At 42.7% G+C, this 24,116-nt stretch overlaps 1 protein-coding gene across 2 annotated transcripts; it reads left to right on the forward strand.

The window, feature by feature from the left end:
- The first annotated feature begins 1,495 nt into the window (after positions 1-1,495).
- Positions 1,496-15,162, forward strand: LOC145458442 (uncharacterized). Of its 2 annotated transcripts, none has more exons than XM_080336810.1 (13): positions 1,496-2,137; positions 2,915-3,030; positions 3,090-3,210; positions 3,270-3,437; positions 3,499-3,670; positions 4,205-4,315; positions 4,823-4,964; positions 6,137-6,282; positions 7,673-11,329; positions 12,274-12,398; positions 13,314-13,487; positions 13,551-13,686; positions 14,502-15,162. In XM_080336810.1, the coding sequence occupies exons 2-12, from the start codon at positions 2,931-2,933 to the stop codon at positions 13,654-13,656; spliced, it is 5,022 nt and encodes a 1,673-aa protein (XP_080192936.1). In that variant the 5' UTR covers positions 1,496-2,137; positions 2,915-2,930; the 3' UTR covers positions 13,657-13,686; positions 14,502-15,162. The 2 variants fall into 2 exon arrangements, with proteins under 2 accessions (XP_080192936.1, XP_080192937.1); XM_080336811.1 differs by having other exon boundaries at positions 3,270-3,408; positions 3,470-3,670.
- The last annotated feature ends 8,954 nt before the right edge of the window (positions 15,163-24,116 follow it).

Below are 24,116 nucleotides of genomic sequence, written 5' to 3' on the forward strand. Positions count from 1 at the left end.
ACAGCAGCAGTTGTTGGCTGACAACAATGGAGTTGTGCGTACACTGCTGGTGACACACTGTGTTGCTTAATTCTGGCAATAGTGTCTACATCACAATTTTTCATCCTGCGTTTCTTGATATGAGAACCATGCAATTCTCACGCAGTCTTGCTTCAGTTAGGATATTGCGGTGAACATCATGTCAACCTATTTGTGTTATTTTAATGTTTATGCTTCATAATGAGCAGACAATGGGCCGTCTACAGAGGTAGGCCTAAAAAGTAGTCGACAAGCTGTAAAATGTCAAATGATAAGTTCACCAACAGTGCAAAATCTACGATACAAACGACTTCGTCAAAAATTTTGACATTTTTTGACATGTCAAAAAAAATCACCCTATTCATCACATTGTAATTCAATAATTTCCTTATTTAAATAGGCTACAAAATGCAGTTGAATTGATTATAAACATTAAACAACCTCTATGCTTGGTTTAGATTTATCTGATGAGCAGTAAGATAGTGTGCGACAATATAACTTGTTGTTGTTTTAACCTTGTTGGTGTCTCTAGAACACATTCAGCTGTGATAAACTCGCCTGACGGTGTGCATTGAATGAGTATTTGAATAATACATACTCCTACCATATATTCATATTTCCCATATTTTATTCATGTCACTATTGTCAGTGTCTTGAGGTGAGTCGCAGTAGGTTTAATCAGAGGCTGCATATTTGAAAATAACACAAATAGGACCTCATTCCACTCTTACTTGGTAAATCATTGTCTAGTTCCTTGGCATAGTTCTGAAAATTGCAGAAGTTGAATTGTAGCCTATGTAATATATGATGTTCATTGTCGGTGATTCCGTGAGCACAAAATATGTGTGTGTTCTATAAAATGAAAAAGAAAATGTATTTGAGCGTTGAGCCTCTTGTCCCTCTAAATTTCGATTGCTGGCGCTGTGACTTGAATACTATTATGTCATGTTGCTGACCTAATATCATGTAGGCCTAATCATTTTTATCAAAAATTTTAACCCAATATTACTGACCTTGGTCCCCGATCTTCTAAAATCACCACAACTCTTCCACCTCCATTAAACATTCCGGCATATTAGAAGAGTTTAACTTGTCTGGTCTCAATAATTCTCATTTAAGGAATTGCCAAGTTACAATACTTGATAAATTTCGATACAAAAATAAATATCTGTTAATTATAGAGATCACATACCACTTGAGCATAATTTTTGGGAATTTTTCTGTAATGTGTATATGATATCTTGTTCTATTAGATGAATATGAATTGTCGGCTAGATCTGTTTGGGAATTTGCGGCACGAGAACTCATGTTAAAAGATTTTAAGCATGGCAGAGCCATTTTAATCACTTTTCCTTATGTGATATTCGTTCCCTCTATATACCTGTACTTAAATTTGTAAATATAGGCCTACCTTGCTGTTGATGTTCATGAATATAAATTCTGGTGGAGGGGGGGGGGGGGTGGCTCGGGGTTGAAAGCGTGATTTCAAGGTAGCATATATGGCAATGAACAAAAACTTGCCACGGGCAGTAGATGTGTGTAGCACCTTGCCATGCTTTGCAACGATGCTGTTAGATTATAACCTTTTGATCGAACTCAAATATTGTTTAGCTAGTAATCACTGTTATTACTGATTGCTTATTTTTTCGGCATTGACATGAAGATTTTTCAACTTGGAACCAGGCTTTTTCGTGACTTATTTACGAGCTTGAAGATGGTTTACAACCGACTGCTATTGCACTTTTGGCATAGCCTGATATCTAGGTCGATTAGGGAACTTGATCCTTATGCCCACATTAGGCTGCTATTCAGCATTCAAATCGTTTGATTCCATGAGGTTCAAAGTTGAAAATTCTACTTTGTTATCTTTGAAAATATCATTCAGGTATGTGGAGATTCGCAAGTACCGGTATTTAATATTTCCATGTCTTGGATTTCAGACCATCTGTGATAGTGAAATTATGGTGAAGATTATTATAAAGCTTCAATAGGGGCATTGTTAAGAAATGTACTTGACATTTCGTGTGCCTGGAGTTATATAAATTCAATTTACATAGTTCATTTCACATATACGGACCTACCGACTTGTGCAGATCTGTGGAAAGTCTACCTCGTCAAGGTATGTAAATTTAATGAAATGGCTTCTGAATTTTTTCAAAACTCTATTAAATATCAAACTTGAGATGCACCTGTTATTTTGTGATGTGATTTTCAAGCGTTACAACAAAGATCGAATTAAGGAATTAAATTATGTTACCGTTTGAAATATGAAGGGTTAGATTTAAAGCGAATTTAGGTGTCATTGTCGATTGTTTGTTGACGCCAAGTTTGGTCCGCCTCGTATATTTAATCTGGCGATGTCGGCGAAACCTTGTAATTTTCAAGTACATGACTCTAACGTTGCGTTTTATTGATGTTTTCTCTTCACTCCGCAGTATTCTTTAAAATGCAGTCTTAATTTTTGGTCTGACTGGATTGCTCCAGGTCATAAATACCAAGCGAGATTGGCCTTTTCTCCTACCACTTGATAGATCTATGTAAACACCTGATTACCTTGCTTGATTTTTTCGAATGCCCATGGGTCATGTAAAGCATGGCTGATTGCTACCTTACAAAATGGTCACTGTAATAATAGTAATATGGGGAATTTTAATCGAGAAAATATTCACATTGGCCACTTGACGGAATCATGAAGCGTGACATTGGCTTTGATTGTTTCAGAATTCCCCGTGTGCTATCTATAGCTTAGTAACAGCGATAGAGTGATTACAAATTGGTCATAAAACTGAAAATTGTGAAAACATCCATGATGACACGTGTTGTATCAACTAGTCATTTCATTATGCGGTGTTTTAACATTTTGGTTTTGGAACTAATTCATGCATACACGTTTTAGACAAAGAAGGCAAATCATGAAAAAAGCCGGAAAACAGGAAAACTTGAAATATGCACACGCCGAAGTTCAGGATCAATTTGCCAAATTCCTAGCTGTTGTCCTTGAAAATCAAAACGGTAAAATGGGACTTGTTCGGACATGATTTCGATATATAAATCTGTGTCTTGCCTATTAGGCGCAGAGCTGCAATGTTGTGTGACGTACAGCAAACCGTGCGGCTGCATTAGGAAGTACGTCTTGGGCGGTGAGAAATGGAAAGAGGACTCGAGCCTACAGCTGAAAAACGCAGATGATTTGTATGCATTCGCTTGTATGGATCTTTCAAGCCTGCTAATCAATTACTATTTTAAACCAGCGATGCTGCTGCAGTAATAACTCGGGATAAGTCTATCGTTTCAAACCCGCAAGTTGAGCGTGCTAAGGAACTGCTGGGTGTTTATGAGCATGCGGCAGAGCTGAAAAAAGAGAAATGCTACGCATTCGATCATGTCGAGGTAGAAGGAAAATCGTTGAAAGAATTAAGGTATCCGTATACGAATTCATCCTATTTATTAGGGAAATAATGGTTCAAGTCATCCACAAAGGGGTATGATCGGACTCGGGAACGGGCGGAAAAGGTCAAAGAAGTACGAAGAATATGTTTTGCAGATGAGAAGCAAGCTGCGGAACCAGTACGCGCTGTGCGAAAAAGCCGCGCAAAAGTTGCTCGGCTACTCCATAAATTTTCTGTACAAAAAGTTGAGAACGAATCCTCAGGTAATTTGCTGTTTGTAGTTTGATATTTCCAGCGGTGTTGGTGCAGTGACTCATTCGTACAATGTTGCTTCAGCTTGTTCGTTAGGCATTGTCACGATACTACACATGTCGTTTTGTGCTGTATCTGCGCATATTGCATCATGTCATAGTATGATTAGTCTCGCCCTAGGTGCTAAATATGAGTAGCTCTGTATCTCGTTACCGCACTGTGGCGTGGCCTGATGAATATTGCATTCCTTGATGACCCCGGAATCTGTGCTTCCTGCTATCTTCACATTAGTCGTATGCTTTATGAAACACGATCTAACCCTGGTCTTATCTGAAACTTTGATAGTGAGAGATATGTCTATCAGGAGTTTGATGAACTGTTATATGATACTTGTCCAGTGACGTATTATGCCGTATTGTTTGTATGTAACTTATGAAGTACTGGTACATAATATTTATTTGTGACCCCCATGGTTATCAGACTTATTTCTCAATCATGCTGCAGTTTTCTAGTCATTACATTGAAATTGTTGTCTCCGTTTTCAGAAAACCTCTCGATTAGTCGCAACGAACAAGGCAGAAAGGGCTTCCAAAGCTCCGAGACATCTTATTCCCCTGGAAGAACTTCGGGAAATGGGCAGGAAACCCAGCGGAACGGTAAACTACATACCTATACCGTAATTGCTTTGTGATGCATGCTTAAAATTTAGTTAAGACACAGGAATGAGGGTAGGGTACTGGTTTGCAAATCACCTATTCATGGAAATTTGTAAAGTCTGACTAATTTCGGTATCCGAGTATTGAACGTGAACTCCTGCGCGTAACTTGTCTTTGTATGGGAAGATTATTGCAAAGGCACTGCAAACAGGATGTCAATTCAGTGTGGCGACAAACGTACGGAATTGCCCAATGCTCATTGTGCCAACCAAGGCTTGGCAGTTAATTTTTAGCCCTCTCACTGCCTTCAGATTCAATGGATATAGTATTTTGTCTATTACTGTTTTAAGTAAAATCAAGCAACTCGGGTTCAATCACGCTTTTAAGTTTCTGATGTCACCAGTTGAGAGAAAATATTCACCGACTCTACATCCTAATCAACCAGGAGCGAGTTACTGGTTATCGAACCCAATTTGCACCGACGCTGAATTCCGTCGCTTTTTCTAGAACCAGTGCTGCGGCAGGAATTGCATAAGCCGCCTGGCGGCACAACATTTCGGTAAGATCGAAGATTGGAGACGGAGGTTGGAGGGCAGCGGACAGAGAGTCGCCCAAGAAATTGTTGCGGAAGTGTTGCGTGCTTCCACTTGTGAGTATTACTACAACAATGCATCAGGGTTATTTCTCTGTCGTCCTGTTGTGTTTCATTGGCTAATCGGGGCACGAGTCCCAAAAATTTCAGCAGGGACTGTCATTGTTTAGCTGTTGTGATTTACTTTTCAATAGACGACATTTCAGACATTGTAGTACTGAATAAATGTAAACATTTGATGGCTATGCTACAACGCATGGTAAATAGTACAGGGATAAACTCAGTTCTTAGGCAAGCAAATAAATTGTAGTTTGATTGAATATTTCTACCAAGAGTATGACATCGCTTTTTCTGTTATTAGTGAATTGTTTATTGGCGCTTAACATATTCAATTCGAAAGATTACTTCAGATTACCAATGTTTGTTCATTATGAGTATCTGATGAACATGTTTTAGTGAATACGTTATTGTATAGCGATAGGAGTTTTTAAGGATATATAATATTTGTTCAAAGTTTGCGCAAATTTGAATTGTAGTTAGCGGTGTTGGACATTTGATGGAGCGCAAGTTTGTGTACCTATTCCTTGACCATGATGTGCGAGCATTAGTGACAATTGCCTATATTTTTGGTACCAATAACGCATTTGTAGTACAGAACATTTGATGACTTCTTCATACAATCGCATTTATAGGCCTACTCCTCTGTTCAATACAACAGTCCTGCATTACCAGTGCCTTTTTAAGATAAAGTTCACCTCACCACAGTAACCATTTAGTATAAATGTATCTTTTGTTTACTCTTGGCAATAACGATAATAAATGTGATGGAAAGTGATTTTTAGTTGGTATGTAATATCAACATAGAAGATTGACATTACTTCTGACAAATTATCTGCCATTTGGGCATTCATTGAAATATTCGGTGCCTAAGGTTTGTTATTGATTTACTGCACCGTAACTGAGAACGCGACTGGTACTAGTACTACTATGTTAGCTGGCTAGTCAGCTAGCGTGTTAAAAAATTCACGGCGATTGATCTTGAGCTATTTTCACATGAAATTATGATTCATGCATTTAACTTCTGAATTTGCCTGTCATGTACCTATGCATGTAACGGAATCTATAAACAAAACCTACACGCTAGCGTCGTGATATAACTCACTTTCTATGCGATACTGATAGATTGTACATCACATTGATTACTGACTCCCGCCAATTCTTCTTTACAGCGTCTTTGGATGGTCAAAGCAACTTCTGTCAGAATTTAGTGCACTGGGTGACTGGGTGTAGTTTTAAGAAGATCCGGCGTGTTAGGGACCATCTAAAGAAGGACCCGTCCTCTCTACCAGAACACGGGTTGAAGAAATATTGGAAGGTGCAGATCTTGTTAATGACGATCTACTGTGCTGATTCATGCTTGCAATCGTAATATCAACAGTACTACTGCCCCTAATTTGGAGTGATCTGTGTAACTATATTCTAGTTCTGTTGTCCGATGTTCAAGAAGTTGCATTGGTAGATGGTGTTAATTCCTGGCATTTAGGACCGATCCGCCTTGAAGCGTAGCAATATTCTGGTACCAAAAAGGCTTCTCGATAACTAGTATTTGTATTATTGATTAAACTTATTATAGTTATGGAATTAGTAATTGTTACATCGTAGTCATTGCAGGTCTATGTTATGAGATATGTATATAGATGAGATCTACTGATGCCGTCTCAACACATCTTCCTTCTAATGCCTTGCCGTTACTGTTATGACATTATAACAGCCGTAATCAGTAAGCACTGGATGCTCGCTCAAATTTGGAACGCACTCGTATGTGTTATTGCCTATTGGCCATTTGTAAATTTTCTTTTTCGCGCTGGCGTTTTAGTGATCCCCAAGAATCTCCGGGTCCAGCCTCAACTTTTTTTCACGAGTTTTGAGAGGTGTGTCTGATTCAGGATCTCAATATTGTGTTATGATTCTTCAATCATGTCGCTGCTGAATGTTTTGCTATCGTTTCAACGTCTTGCAACGCGTAAAGACATGCTTCCCGCATTTCAACAAAGTAATGTAGTTTATCAATTTAAGTGCCACTGTGATTGTGGCTACGTGGAAAGGAACGCATAAATCAGCATGTCCCTAGATTTATTAGAACACGCGTTTCACGCTCGGTGAAAATCTCACCCTCGACTCACCCCTCGAGCTTGATGCGCAGCAATCTTAGGCTAATTCTGCCATTGGCAAGCATCTGTTGGATAATCTTGCTTGTGCGAAAAATTATCGAGACGACAGATTTCGCATCGTCGGAAGTGGCTATTCACACTTTCATTTGTGTGCCTCTGAGTCGACTTTTATCAAAATACATCGGCCAAGGCTGTGTCAACAAAAGGAGTTCATGTACCATCTTAAAATAGTACATTGAATGCTCTCTTATTTGAAATTTTGAGCTGGTGACGTCTTATTTTGTGATACGATTGTTGATATACGATGTTCCTTCCAATTCTCTGCTAGATGCTGACGATTATCCCTGACGAGTGTCAGCCGAAAATGTTCAGGTTCATTTCAATATGAATATACTATTCAATTGTATATTGAAGTTCTGGACATCCAAGAAGCTCTTCAATTCAACTTTGTAAAATGATATTCAAATTGATTACTGCCTGGCAAGCTAACATCCTAGCAAGCTAACATTTCGCTATTGTAGAATTTGCATTGTGGATTATCGCTCTAAATCGAATCCTTCAAACACTTTGTAAATCTGATATTTTTATTCACAGGATAAAGTGAAAAACAAGCCCAAGCACGAGCAACATCCGAAAGTTCCAAAAACGGAAAGGAAAGAATTTCCAAACGGAGAAGCGATGCCAGGCGACGCCAACTCGTTCTACGGGATGTACCAACCCAACCCCATACAATTGCAGCCCGCCGAAATGGAAATGCAATACGGCCACATGATGGATCCGCACTACAGACTGATGGGCAAAATGCCGCAGCCGTCCAAGCTCACCCATCTACCGTCGAACGACGCTGGTAACGGGGTGCAAGCGCCGTGGCCCGGCACAAACAGTAACAACAGCAACAACATGCTACAGCTGGGCAGAGCGTACGGCGGGGAGAACGAAATCAAACCGGCGCACATGCAGCAAATGCCGCCGACTTACCTACACCCGATGACTGTGTCGCAGGACGCGAAATCGCATTCTAGACCGATCGCTAACAACCCTCAGCCTTTTCAATACCACTCTATTCCTGAGAATAATGCGTCTATCGCGACGCATTACGGCCAGCCGCAAAATCAAATGCCGCGGTCCTATCAGGACGGTACGTCTCAAGGCACCGCCAGCAACACACATCAGTACATGAATCAACAGCCAAACAACTACACGCAGCCACCGGCGTCGAGAGGTAGCGTGATACTGCACACGGACTGCTCGCAAGTCCCAGGCAACCCCAACGAACACATGCAGTACCCCATGAACGCATCCGCGAGGCAGCACGATGTGTTCAACCAGGCTATGCCGCACAACATAACAGGTCACAACGACATGATAAGCATGAGTCTGAATTCGCAAGTAGCGCAGCAGTATTATATAGCGACCCCGACTAATTTCCACGATAACGAGTTCCTGCAAGGGAACATGTCTTCAGGGTTGACTCCGTTCATACTGTCTAGCGGCGATCCCAGCATGCTCGACAACGGCAGAAACGGCGACCATTACAAGCAGCCTTTTTACATACTCAGCCCGGTGCCTACCGACGGAGGTTTCACTGCTAATGACATGAAAAACTTCCAGTCTATTCCTTTAACGCCGGTTCAGATTTTACACACGCCTTGTCTGCCGCAGGGTAAAAATCAAGAGCAAGGAAACGGCAAGCAAGACCAGTTTCTTTTTCCGCTCTCTCTCGCGAGCGCCGAGTCCTTCCACGGGGGCGAATATGTTAAGATGAACACGGTCGAAACCACGTCGGCTAATGTCGCGAATACGATGCATTTGGCGTCTGTGCCGAAGAGCATCGGTATGGTGAATTACGGTGGTTGGAATGCCCCTAATAAAACAACGGGGAGTGAAGCTAGCGCTCAATACACTGCTGCTGATTCGGCAGGTAAAATGTCAGGCGCCAATATGTATCAAGGCCCGCCTAATATCACATTAGAGCAGCCGCGCATCGGGCCAGCACCGGTAGGCGCTGGGTTAAAGAACAGGCAGCAACCTGGACAGGCGTCGGGCATGGACGCAAGTCGGATGCAAATGTACCAACAGAATACCTCCACTTGTATGGGTGGCAAACAAATGGATGACAATCAGAGCAATCTACAAGCGAACGTGGATAAGGGGCAGGACCAGGACGCGGAGAAAGACGGTATCGTGACCCCGAAAATTATCAGAGACGCTCTTTCGAGGTCGACCGGTGTCAAAAAGATGCCTGAAAGTGGGGCATCAGTCCCGGCGTATAATATACCGTCCACTATGAAAACAGGCAAGGACGAAATTATGGTCGTCGATGACGATGAAGAACAATGTGCCCCGATCAATTCTCGTCTGAAACGATTTAGTCGGGACCGGCTGCGCGCCACTATTGACAGCCCCAACATTGTCCTTACTCCGTTCACCCCGTTAACCCCGAGCGTCATGCCGTTAGTGGTTGTGCCGGATTCTGGCGAGGAAAACGCGGACGAAACCGGCTCGGACACGAGCGGTCAGCATAAAGACGGCAGCGTGTTTCAGTTTCCGCCAACGCACGTTAGCAGACGCAGGGCGGCCATACGCTTGCAAGGTCCAACTATATCTGAAAACGGGGTGTGTAAGACGAAAGACCCGAAAGACAGCCCCAAAACGCCAGGACCTTTCCCGGTCTGTGATAATAACGCGACGGAGAAAGCCAGCGAGAATTCAGAAGAAGTTGAAAAAAATACGGGGAAAAGTTCTAAATCGCCCGCGCTGATGTTGCGTGGAATTGAACAACCGATCGACAGCGACAAACAAACGACAGGCAAACAGCCCGTCGAAAACGCAGATCAATCGGAACTGGCAAGTCCAATCGACATCACAGATGACGATAAGCTCAACACTCCCAATCAGCCAATCAACACTCCAAACTCGTTAAACACGCCCACTCAGTTACACACCCCTAATCAAGAATTGAAAACACCCACCGACTCTCCGCTTAAAGTGCCGTCGCTGAAAAGAAAACGCGACCCTTCGCCTGTTGACGCCGGGGCGGTCGAAGAACCGGGCCAGTCCAAGTCTGCGGGCGGGGCTAAAAATTTGAGATTTCATTGTTTCACCCCGAAAGACTTCACGGAAGGTGGAGTTAATTGCTCGGCTTTCAGGAAGCCGACTGAATTCGCGTCAACCCCCACTGAGTCGTCGATACTGCAGCGACGCAGGCGCCCACGCAAGCAGCCCCGCCCGTCCTCTGTCACTAACCCGGGAGACGGTGACCAGGGGTCCGATATCGAGTGTCAGGAATTATCAGACACGCCAGACGATGATAGATTACGGCTTCCGACCGGGGCGGGCGTCGCTAAAATGCACACGCCGGCGCTACAGATCTTGTCCAGGATGCAAGACGGAAATTTCATCGTGCTCGGTAACCCGGGCATGGACGGGCAGAGCCCCGCCTTGCAAATGGCAAACCCGTCTTTTCTCACTATCGCCCAGAATCCGGGCGAATCTTCTGAAGGCGGGGTGCAAATACCGTCCCAGCAACTTAACACGCCAATACTGCTACAGCCGGCGTTTGTCACCCCGACCGGGTCAGGGTTGTTTCGGAAGATATCGCCAGGGTCGTCGCATGTAAGCAGCGCTAACAGGCAGCAAGTGTTTACTTTTCACCCAGGCGGTATTGTGACCCCGAATTTTCAAGATAGGAGGACCGGTGATGAAGATAAAGGCGGTGTGTCTGAGGATAGCAAAGGTGGTAAAGCCGGTAAGCCGCCTGGTAAAAGTAAGCCGGGACAGGACTACGAGGGTGGATACTATGTCTCTTCACAACGCGAAAGCGGATTGGAGACTCCGTCTCATTTGAAAGTGGTGACTCCGAGTCTTGTGTCCGGTAATTCGGCCGCTGCCTCTGAAAGTATGCAGATATTCAACTTTCCGAATGCCTCGACGACTACAAACGCACCAGCATCCAATTCAAACGTCGATAATGTAGCTAGTTGCGCTCCGGAAACTTCTACGGCGTCTGCAGGCTTGAAAACTTCTTCAGCGGGCCCCGTGAAGCCGATGGGCCAGGTCGTGTTTTTGCCAACGGAAATGATACCGTCTGTGCTGCGGCCTAAATTGTCGGGGGGCGACGCCAAGGGAGCAGGGGAGGGCGACTCGGAAGCGGAAGATGAAGAGAAGAGTGATTCCACGCCAGCTCACTTCAAACACGGTCTGAATCCGGTGGCTATTGCGCCCGGTGTCATGGATGGAGGGAATATTCAGGTATACTAAAGTTGTGTAGCCTCAAGGGATGAAATTTGCCTTTGTCATCCGCAAATTTTGGGCTCGGATGTTGTGTAGTAGTCATTATTGGTAATCACGTAGAAGTAGAAGTAACAATGTAAATTTGTACTCTAGTACAACTTGAAATGAATTGTGAAGTAGATGTGGTCTGAAATCCTAACTACTAGAGTGCAAGTAGCCGAAATCTCATCTTTTAGGCAATATCAGGCCTAGAATACTTACCTTTTCTACTGACTTTGAAATCGCTGCTAACATATTTACTCGAGTGGAAATTTATGACATCATAGGACAAGTTTTTGCAACTTTTTTTACAACTTGCGGAGCTTCCTAAATACTCGTAAGATATGTGGAATGCTGTTTTAAGCTGTTTGAAGGAATCTTATAGTGCAACTTTTTTCAACTTTTGTCCATATTTTTCATGCAACTTTTTCGATTTTTCATGAAAGTATTCTCGATTTTGGTGAAATACACGGTCGAATTCGACTGAAACACCGTAAATCAGCACCGAAGTAACGCTTTTATGGGTATTTCGGGAACTGAGCCGGAAAATTGACCTTTTTTTAAGTCAACCGAGCAAAATGTGGTCAAAATGCAATTCTGCAACTTTTTTCGAAAATAAATGAATAAATGCAACTTTCCACGGATTTAACCGCAACAAAAACTTGCCCTAGTCATCACTTACGATGCTACTTCTGGATTTCCGACGTGTCCGCCTCTGGGATTTTATCTGTGTTCACCTCATTGAAATGGATGCCCGAGGTCACGGAATTGTTCAAAAACGTTCGCACCACCCTCTAATTTTTCAGCTGCCCCTAATGAGTTTCGTCATGCGCACTTGACAGCAACTCGGGAAGAGATATTTTTAATGATTTTGTTTGTTGCATTTGTGAAGAGTCCGATTTAAATTTGATTTCTGCTTTCAGACTCCGACGATGATCAACCTCGTCAGCCCGTCGCTGCAGACTCCCAACTCGCCTATGGTCTTGTATCAATTGAACAAGAACCATTTCCTTAGCGGAGCCAAGAACCAATCTCCGTTGTCAGCCAAGTATGCATTTGTTCTTTTTGCATTTCGACAGTGTCTTGAGTATCAGGAATCTCGAAACAGCCTAGATTGGCAAGCAAGCTACAAACGTTTTCGTGCAGTAGTTATCGTGACTCAGCATGTCAACACTGCACCATGTCAAGTACTCCCGATCTGGAAATGCCAAATTATTTTTTCATGATGTAGGCTAAATTGTAACTGTCGTTATTTTTGTTGCGGTCATGAAAAAGCACATTGAATAATTATATATTAATAATGCAGTTACGATATCTTAACTGATGTCCGTGCATTCGAATCACTCAGGGTCTCGATTTTGCCCAATCCTTCTGGTTATTAGTCCCTAAAGGGGCACTGCACTCTAAAAATGATGTGGTCTCAAATTGAAGGGCTAAACGAAAAAAAAAATTTGGCCACAGCCGTTTTCTTCCGAACGCCACCGTAATGGAGCGGCAATTTATTGAAATTCCCACTAAAACTTCACGCTCCAGCAGTCACGCAGAGATCAAACTTTATATAGTTGTTAGCCGATGTTATGAAGGAAATATGTCGTACACGCCAAGGTGGTTTAGATACCGCGTTCAACGGAAGATGTCCAGTCAGGAGATTTATGTCGAAATCGGGCCTAGTGTAGTCTATTTCTTTAGGACAGAAATAGATCATGTCCTATTCTTATGTGTAAAACATTGTTTATGTATAAAACTGTTAGACATGATCTATTTCTGTCCCAAAGAAATAGAATACACTGGTAAAAAATGACCAAACCAATGCAGTCGAAGAATCATGATTAGTAAAAACAAGAACAGCAGTCCTCGTCTTCTCCATCGGTGAGACTGGGCGGCTTGAAGGAATGCTGTTTCTGTCTTGTTATTTACACTCATTTTACAATCGTTATGTTTAATTGTCTGTTCTCACCCCCAGCACATCAACTCCGCCCATGCTATTGTTGCAACGCGGAAGCAGCAGTTCCCTGTTGAAGTCTGCACTCATGAAAAGCATGCCGGTGTTTCAATTTCCGCCGCTGTCCAGTTCCGGAGCGCCTAACGATACGGCTGCGTCCAGCGCCACAAGCTCCGTCTCCACAGCGACGTCGAGGTTTGTACGGTCTAGGATTGGAATATCGTATTTCGATCTTAACCCGATTGCTTTTCACTGCAGTGATGAAGCTACGTCATCTGCAGCAGTTCCTGCGTCGTCGGCGACTGCGGTATCTGTGATTCGTGGCCCCGGCCAAAGTGTGTCCACGCCGGCTACTGGGAATTGAGGTGATCCGGTCCGAGCGAATTGGATGAAGGTGATATATCAAGTGCTAATATTTTGAAGTACTCAGATAGACTTTGCCTACTACTACTCAGGGCTGATATAACTCGAGTCATGATTTTTTAATGACTCGATTTGACTCGAGTCATTTTTATAAATATGTAAAATGGCTCGACTCGAGACAATTTTTGTATTGGCTCGACTTGTACTCGAGTCATTGTACATGACTCGAGACTAGGACGGCCAAGACTTACTTTTCATCGTAACTTCGAAGAATAGTCGAGTTACCACATTATTGGTATTTTGTCTATCAGTGTCTATCAGTCCTGACTTGGAAAATCGGGTCGGAAGCCGTTAAGACTGAGGAAAATTAGTATAATATAGATGCGAGCCATTCTATATCACTCGAGAATGGTTGAAAAAAAGTGGATTGAACTGAAAACTGAACCGTGAACTTGGAGTTGGACTCGAGTCAAAACACTATGACTCGGACTCGGCCTTCTACTAGCTGGACTCGGTCTTGACTCGGTGATGAATTGAAAATAACTCGACTTGGCTTGAGGTAAAACTATAAAAGTGAGATTGTCCTGTGACTCGGAACCTTGTGACTTGGTTACAACCCTGCTACTACTCACTACTTTTCCCGTCTTTGTATATGTGTGTTTATGGGAAGAAAAATGTATATTGAGGAAGGGTGCTTTGGCAGCGCAGAAATTACTTTCCCAGATCCCGAGACGCATTTATATCGTCACCTTTGCTTTTACCGATATACCGCCGTTAACGTGATGAATAGTGAGCACTATATAATTACTGTCCAATTATGTTAATGTTGCGTCAAAATATTTTAAGGAGTCCGGTCGCGTTTAGTTCAAGCGGTCGGACAATCGTGCGCCGACGGAAACGGGCGTATCTTATCAAATTGCCGGGGTTCATTTTCTAACGGAAAACCTGCCGACGAAGAATGCTGCCCGTTGCACCGATTTGAGGTGTATCGATCATTTCCTGAAGATATTGTTAGCGGTTAATTCTTATCAAGTCAAACACTATTATTGTGTGCCATAGTTTTGAGGCCGCCCGTTTCGCGACCGAAACCGTCTGGGTTGCAAAATGCCGAAGAGCATTGAATTTATTTTAATGAACTCGATTTCTGTTGAAAAGGTGCTCCGTGGTTCATTTCAATAATTGTATTCCTATTTTTCTTTGTTATTCTCATTGTAAAGTTCCGCAATTGCACTACCCTCGCTTCCATTTCATATAATCCGCTGTACAGTGCGATAATCCTTTTCCGAGCTTTCTTTTTCGCGTTGCCGTTCAGTACTGACATCGCGACGGATACTCCTGATACGAGTACTTGAATGCATCTTTAGCCCCGCGACATCAATATATGTGGTTCACCAATGCTCAGTGAAAATCTTTTTCGTCTCACCTTTGGTATCTTTGTATAGTGTTCTTTATGGGTCTTGTGTTGACTTATGGCCGTGAAATAAATATTTCTCAGTATCTTTCTGAACAGCTGCGTTTTGTCGTTTGCGAAGGTGGGGTGGGTTGTAGTCGGTAAAAATGTGACGGGAATGCTTTAAGACGGTGGTTCCAAAACTTTCCAGTCTGCCACTCAAGTCGACGCATCGAAATAAGGCGCTGTTAATGTTGCTATACAACGTTTTTACGGTCATATTTGAGATATAAAAGATGCAAATGACTATGTATAGTCAGCACCGTAACTGCCGCACCCCAAACCCCCCAATTGGGGGGGCCCGAGCTCGAAAGGGGGCCCAAAATTATTTCGTGAATTAGCATAAATCATATTGAATTTTTTCGCGCTGCGCGCGAATTCAAGTAGCCATTTTTCTATATTATTGGGTATTGGGCCTTTACCGCGTCACGACCCACCAAGACATACCATCAAGTTTTAGGCCATATAACATGCGACTCAAAGAAGTGTGTCAGAACGATCGGCAGCGAGAAAAGCTTGGCCGAAAAGGTCTATGCTCTTATGCAGACCGACGACTTCGTTATAGGCTATACAAAATACATATAGGTTTAATTGTCCATAGGCGCCTGAATGACTGGCGCCGAATGTTCCTGTCTTTGCAATCTGAACTTCACAAGACAAATACCATCCCGCTGGAAAAATTTTATGCCAGTGAAGAAATACCAATTTGAAATCGTGTGCGTCTCTTAGTTTAGAAGCCTACGTTTGGGCGATTCTATATTTTTTGATATAGCAGACTGGAAGTCACGAAATAACATCATGTAACGAAGTCATATCAACGGGTCCGCCGCCCGAAGATGTTTAATCAATATTTACGGGCCCTTCCGTTTTCAAGACACTTCACTCAGCTCTACCGGTAAAGCTAATTACGTGAGTAGAGAGGACAATAAATTGATAGCATAATATATATGCAATCGCCGATCTGATTGACCGATTTTATCATAAATTATCGAAAATTTTCGCGCTTCGCGCTGGCTCACATTACAGTACTGATAATTTCGTGACAAACGCGAACAACGTGATGGGGGCCTGACGAGGTGCTGTTTCGTTCCTGCCACCGGGTATATGCCCGAAAATGTTCAATTATTATTGAGTGGTCCTACCTTTTCAAACACACCTCACTCAGCTCTACCGGCAAATCTGATTACGTCAGCAGAGAGAGGATAAAAATTGATAAGAAATATGCATTTCCCGATCATACTGCCCGATGAAATCAGGAATTCTAGAAAATTTCCGCGCTTAGGCGACAAAAGCTGATTCACTAAACAAACTCCCAATAATAATGATGAATAGTGATAAACAGTGCATCGCCGGAGGGGGGGTCTGGGGGGCGAAGCCCCCCAGAAGTTCGGTCTATAACCCTATGGGGGGCCCAAGACCAAAGTTTTGGGGGGGGGCTGACGAAGTGCTGTTACGGCCCTGTGTATAGTCTTACGCAACGCAGTTATAAGAAATGTGTGTCTCATGCGATTTCAAATTGGGGAGCAATCGGGATTATTCGGTTCCAACCATTTCGACGATTGGACACGGATTCTTTCTGGCAACTATAGACGGTCATTTTGGCCAAGGTTTTATCGCCGCCAATCATTTTGGCACCGCACTTTGCCCAACCAAGTTGGTCTTCAAGTGTGCTCCTGCTCATCTGGATGGGTCAGCCTCGAAATAGTCCCGCACGTTGCACATCCCTAGACTAAAGCATCCCAACGGTCTGCGACAGAAATATATCGTTATTTCACAATGGTGAATGTAGTTGGATTCATTTTTGTAAATTATAGGCTACGTATTTAAATAAATGTGGGGCCGGCATTTGCGACGCAGCTGTTTCTACCCTGACCGAGAATTATACCCATGTTGGTTAGGCCTACGGCTTTCCAGAGAAGTCCGTGTCAGTCACATCTTATCATAACATTAAACCAATTTGTATAATGTAAACATCGGCTCATTTTCATATTCAAACCCTATTGTCGCTTTGCAACGTGTCTCGATTATTGGATATAGTAGGGAAGATGTGCTACCGATGGATCACTGGGACCGAAAATACTTGACAAATTCTTCATGATAATTCCATGATTACCAGGGTTGTAATGACTCGAGTCATTTTCTCAAAATACGGAAATGACTCGACTCGAGTCAATCTGTGTATTGACTCGACTTGGACTCGAGTCATCGCGCATGACTCGAATCAAGTCATATGACTCGAGACTCAGACAGCCAAGACCGACATTTCATTGTAATTTCGAAGAATAGTAAGGTAATCACACTATCGGGATTTCGTCTATTGGTATTGGTACTTGAAAATGCGACCAGAAACTGCTAAATTAGCATATTATAAATTCGAACCATTCGATATCACCAAACAGAGTTATAAAAAGTGGCTTTAACAAAGACTTTAACTGGAAACTGAGCTTGAGCAGTCAACACAATAACTTGGACTCGGACTCGAGTCACTATACCATAACTCGGACTCGACCCTCTGCTCATCGATGACTTGGACTCGGACTTGACTCGGTGGTGAATTGAAAATGACTCGACTTGACTCGAGTCAAAACTATAAAAGTGAGATTGACTTGTGACTCGGAGCGGAGCCATGTGACTTGGTTACAACCCTGATGATTACACTCCGTGAATTTGTCTACAATTACATCATGGCAGAATCTTTCCTCGCATACAAAAAACTACGACGTCCGCGAGTTATAAAGTCTCTGACAGACTTTTTCTGTTTTGGGGGGTGCGTAAAATAAATGTCGATGGACGCATACTTTTTTCTTCGTTACCTTCAACATTAACAAACCAGCAATAATTTTAAATGTGAAGTCTAGCATAGGCGCCGAGTTACGGGGTGGCGGGGTGGCGCAGCCACCCCATGACGCATTTATGGGGTGGCGGCCACCCCATACAATAAGATTAAAAGCCCGCTGTCTGCGATTTCAAATCAGCCCGTGGTAGTGCGTAAATGCCAACTATTTACCATTAACCGGTACGCGCGCGAATGATTGAATACGCAGCTTCGTTGGCCAGGGATATCCCTGTGTTTAGATATCCCTGTCGTTGGCGACGACGAACTAGTGCTTTTAACGCCCCAATAAATTGTAATCCGTGATTAGCAATCAGACGATCGAAGCAACCTCGCTTACGACGTCGATTTCGACACCCTTGCGATGAGAAACACCATCTTCTTCTCTCTCGACAGACGGCGAATTCAACCGCTCCTTCTCTTAATTAAATTGTATTTGCGCCCATATTTGTTTACAAAATAATTCTTGAGTTAGTTCCGTGATAGTCTCTTTAATTGTAGGCTTGGAGCGCGAAATAGGACAGTGTGTTTGTGTATACCTGCGAATTGAAAGTCATTCATGCGCAAATGCGCAGTGCGCATATTCATTACTCTAACAAGGCTTTGTCAACTTTTATCGGGAAATGCAACACTGCAACTCAAATGTCGTTATAGTGAGCAAACGATTGTCCCGATGTTAGACTTGGAAACCCATTGCGCTGTATACGCAAGTTGTGGAATCACCGATTAGATGCACGCTTCCTCGTTTGCTATCATCATAGGCCACTAATTCGTGTCTGCTTTATACACTCGTATTCCCTTGGTGTCACTTGTCAAGTGTTTGATTTGCTAATAATATTGCGCATTGTGCAGTGCACGGCGTTGAATAACGTTGTCAAAAATTGATACAAAACGATATTCTCGGTGTTGCAAATTCTGAATTTATTCTATTAGTTTGAACGGGAGCCTTCTATGTCCCAATAAACTTAATTGCTGGACGGACTCTATCGAGCGCAACCATATCGCGAATCGAATTTCAAACCTTTGGGATATTTATTTCTATTGATAAGGTCGCGGCATGCGCCCATATTGCTCTTACTGCAATAACACGTGGATGATTAAAAGCGCACCATTTTACCATCAAATTCGACTGGCTGATCGGGGCCTACGTAGGCCGTGGCGCGTTGTCGGCATAAGCCAGAGAGTTTCTCGTTTATAACCAGAATTCCCGTCCCTTTGAAATGCCAATTCACTTATTCGTATTATCGATGCTGCGCACTGCAAATTAGCGAGAATCATTTGCATGCGAAACGAGTCATCGATATCTAATGTGCACTCAAGTCGGTGGTTTGAAGCGAGTCCGCGTACAGGACTGCTACCGTCCGCAGAAACACTTCTGCGTCTGAACAAATTGTTGTTATTGACGAATCTGAGTATTTAGGTATGGCGCACCCTGTAATTGTAATTATTGCAATTTCGTTATCAGCGCAACTTTGCCGACCGACTGTCCAGTCCGATAAAATTGATCACTACTATGTATTTCGCATAGGGTACTGATGCTGATTCAGCAAACTAACGATCCTTATTAGATATACCAATTCGACCTCATTGTTAGAAACGTAGATTTCATCGCGCGCTGTGAGAAACACAATCTCCTATCGCGATTTGACGACCATATATACGTCCGCCTTCTACAAATTAAAGGGCATTAATTATTTGCACCGACGAGGGCCGCAAGCCGCGTTTAATATATTTTGTGAACCATGCTTTGCGAACGTAGATCAGAAAATGCAGCGATGCAGTCAAAATCATGTTTTAATCAGCAACCAATTGTCGCGATGTGAGCTACTCAATACTACAGTGGTTCTCAACCTTTTTGACCTCGCGGCACACTTTGGAAAAGAAAAATAGTGCGCGGCACACCAGCACATTGATTCCGAAATTTTTTGGCTTACGGTATGTTCAAACTACCAGAATACTTAGCAGCACCCACTCCAATAGCAACGCTGAGTAATGTGACCACATCTGCAGTCAATTCAAATTGTTTCCGTATTAAATTAAACAGTTCTCGCGAAAACAAAACAATTCATTGAATTTAATCACAAACATACTCAGTGCGAAATTTGCGCTTGATTTCTAGCGCATATCAATGTCTAGACGCAAAATTCCTAATGCTACGAAGTGGTATGCAGATGAACACAGCGAGATTGAACGGCTCATTGAATTTGGGTTACGGTCCCGCTTTATATTTGGAAAAAGGCAATGTTACGGCCATTTTTGACCGGCTTGTCCAGCGCTAAATTCGTTAAAACGGGTTTCAATGAAAAGCTGCTGCTTTCCTGATTACGAAAATATAAATTCTATTTTTCTCATAGCCCTGGAACCCCTTTATCAAGCCTCGAATTTTGCATCGTCGTGAGGTTTAGCATTGTGACGCAATCATTCTGTCTGGCTCTTGCTCATGAGATGCAGTCTCGTTTTGCCAGACAAGATTGTTGCGTCACAGTCTCACAAAACCAATTTTCTTTATTCTTATTCCTTAGCTGTCGAGTAGTGTGCATAGTGCTCTCATAATCAAACCGCGCCAATCGCGAAACTTTTTCAAAATTAATGAATGAGTTCGGCCAATACTAATGTCCCTTGCATATATTGCGGGTTGCATATGTACAGTACATACACCACTGGGCTCATTCGGCAAACACAGGATTATTCCAATATATTGATATCGACGATTTTGGTGAAGATGCGCCTATCATTTTGTGCCAAGATTTCATCGCCGACCATCTTTCTGCGAGTGTAGACGCGAAGTCGGATGTTGAACGACACGTTCTCTCATAATTGCTAATATAGTCAAATTACGTAAATAAGGCGTATTTTTATAGTCAGAAGGGGTACTAAAAGCAAGAAATTGAGTGACAATAAATCGCACGAAGTGCTTAGAAAAATATATTGTATATATTGTAACTAATTTCGCGAATAATCTCGTAGGCCACTCAAAATCTTCTCTCGGGCGACGGGTTAGCTGCCACTGATTTAGATTATTCATCGTTTGCTATGGACTAGAGCAGAGGTGGGCAACCTTTTTGGCGTCCACGGCCGCATTTCGAATACTTCGGCGCCATACGGCCGCCAGCCATATGTGAGTTGACTAAAAAAATCTCAATCTTCCGTTTTGAATCCCGAAATACCCGTTAACGTTATTTGGGTTGATAAAGTCAACCATACCCATTGTCGTCGCGAATGCCGAAATCCACATTTCACGCCACTTTAGTGCAATCCACAAGCATAAAGACGCGGTATAATTGCCTACGAAGACATTTGGCCGCCCTCGGAGGACATTTTAGCTTTGTTTAAAAACTTAATTTTCACTAATCTTATCATATCTAATAAATACCAAACATATTTTGAAACGAATATATTTAAGGAAAGTCTCTAACATTGAAATCAGTGACTTCCTTGATTTTGCATACGAGATGACAAACTTGCAAAATTGGGAACCTCACGCGACACCATAAGTCTTAGTTGCGACTCTAGGTTTCCGTTCAGTAAGCGAGTTCGGTACTCGTTTTTCAGGTATTCCATTTGCGAAAAGGCAGACTCGCACACGTAAGTGCTTCCGAAAATAACAAGAGTTTCTCTAGCCAATTCTCGCAAAAGTGGATATTCATGGGCCATTTTCCACGTGTCAATCAAATTCTCCTCGCACTTGAACTTTGTCACAAGCTGCTCATCATTCTTCAATTCCAACAGCTCCATCTTAAGGTGTGGCGGTGCACTTTCCGTTTCCACCAGGTGTGGAAAGGCAACAAGTCGTAATGTATGTGATATTTTTTGGAAATCTTTGAAACGATCTGCGAAATCCTGCAACACAGTATCGAAAATCCCCGAAATTAAAGTGATCGGAATCTTTTCTACCTTTATTTCGCAGCTGTCGATGAGAGACTTAAGTTGTGTAAAATGGGAAAAATCACGCTGCTGAATATGAAGTTTAAGGAGACGACATTTGTCACGAAAATCCGATACTTTTTTGTACATGGTGCATATCGTTGCTTCTTTTCCTTGTAGGCTTCGGTTTAAAATGTTAACATGGGACAGAAAATCCACAAGAAACGCCAAATATATGACAAAGCGCTCATTTTGTAAGGGGCAGTCTTTATTTTTTGTGGAATAAAATTCCAGTATTTCTTCTCGCAACTGTAGAACACGACGAGATGTGTCTCCTTGGGACAACCAACGTACTGCGGCGTGGTAGAGAATGTCTTCTGCCGACGTTTCGCGCTCTTGCAGAAGTTCTTGAAATTGCCTATGATGAAGACCATTTGCACGAATGTACAAGATGATGCGATTGACGTCTTTCAGAGTGTCATTTAAGGCAACAGATTTGACACTTAGGGCTTCTTGGTGGATAATACAATGAAGGTTTGTGAGCTGGTTATTATCGTACTCTTTCGACACGAATTCTGAAAATCTTGTCACAAAGCCATTTGTGTTACCTATCATTGCAGGTGCTCCATCTGTACAAATACCGCGAAGATTTTTCAAGTCTAATCCATTGCGAATGCAAGCATTCTTAACAGCCCCAAATATGTCTTCGCCACGAGTGTGGGTGGAGAGTGTTTCCATTGAGAGCAGATCTTCGCAGAACTCAAAATTTGGAGACAGAGAGCGAATGAAGATCAATAGTTGTGCAGAGTCCTTAATGTCAGTCGATTCGTCGATAGCCAGTGAAAATAAAGTTGCTTCCTCATTAACCTTTGTCTGTATGGAGATCGTCAACTGTTTGGCGATATCATCTTGCCGACGCTGAATTGTACGACGCGAGAGAGGAATTGGAGAATATTCAGTTTCCTTACCAGGATGAATGCACCTAACAACGTCCACGAGACATCGCTTATGTAGTTCGCCATCTGAATAAGGCTTTCCCGCTGAACCAAGATGATATGCGACTATATAAGACGCTTCGCACAACTTATTTTTCGACTGAATGAAAGCTGATATGCAAGATGTCTGCATTTGCACACTTTTCTTCAAACTTTCGAGACGACTTTTCCTCGACTCACCCACCATTTTTGCGTACTTGTGTGACACATGACGACGAAAACGCTGCCTTGCATTATCTCCTTTAACAGTTTTGACCACTTGATTGCATATCAGACACATCATAGTATGGGCTGCCGTTTCTACCATAAAATAATCCAACTCCCATTTGATATTAAATGCCCTCTTCTCCTCTGTTACTGTTCTTTTTCGTTTTACTGGCATATTGCGATGTAGACCAACTTTATAATGTAATTGGGCTATAAGGAAAAAGTTTTGTGTCAATGTATTATTCTCTTTCCGTTTGCTCAATACACCCACACCCACTCAATGTTATCCGCTTACCAAGGCTTTTATAACTACGGTTCAACCTATCGCAGTATCGCCAATAGGCCCCTCACATTTGGACTTCGCGACAAGACTGACTAAGCTTAGTCCTTGGTCCTCATACTTAACCGACATTGGCGAAGTGTGACGTAACAATGCAATAAGAAAACGCTAGGCGAAGTCAGCTTTACCGGCAACCGGTAGTCATGACAAGTGACGACTGGAAATAAAATTATCCAATTCACTGAAGGCGTTACACAGACAATTACGGGTTCATGTTAATGGAAACTTTCAAGATTGTATAGAAACTCCTTCTGTCCACATACATGAGGATTGATCAATTTCATAATGGTTGACTCCAATACATACAGATAAGAAGCAGATCTATATTTAGCAATCATTATTGTGGCCTCAACTCTCGATAAAGTGCACGATAGTCGCATATTCGTATCGCAGGAAGCCTAATAAGCAAATCTGAAATTGAAGAACCCGGACGAAGACGGGGCTCGTTCACTTTCGGACCAAAAACACATTCTCCCCGTAAGGATGTAGTGAGTTTGGTCCGAAAGTGAACGAGCCCCGCAGGTCCGTCTTTTAGTGGGTAGATTGCAGTATTATATCATAGTGTCCTATATGGTGTCGACACAAGCAAATCTCACGGTTCAATGAAATTGTATCACGTCACAATTTCCATTTGGCTACAGGCAATTTAACGGTCATTTTTGACCGGCTTGCCGAGCATTAAATTTGATGAATCGGGTATCAATCGAAAGCTGACTCTGCACTGATTACGAAAATATAAATTTTATTCCACTCATGGCCCTGGAACCCCCAC

Source organism: Botryllus schlosseri, chromosome 16 (genome assembly GCF_051294905.1).
Source record: "Botryllus schlosseri isolate E-star chromosome 16, Bs_hap1, whole genome shotgun sequence".
NCBI classification, from domain to species: Eukaryota; Metazoa; Chordata; class Ascidiacea; order Stolidobranchia; family Styelidae; genus Botryllus; species Botryllus schlosseri.

Coding starts and splice junctions, on each gene's coding strand:
- LOC145458442 (XM_080336810.1), top strand. CDS start 2,931: ATGAAAAAAGCCGGAAAACAGGAAAACTTGAAATATGCACACGCCGAA. Junction 3,211..3,269: donor CTGAAAAACGCAGATGATTT/GTATGCATTCGC, acceptor ATTTTAAACCAG/CGATGCTGCTGCAGTAATAA. Junction 6,283..7,672: donor GGTTGAAGAAATATTGGAAG/GTGCAGATCTTG, acceptor TTTTATTCACAG/GATAAAGTGAAAAACAAGCC.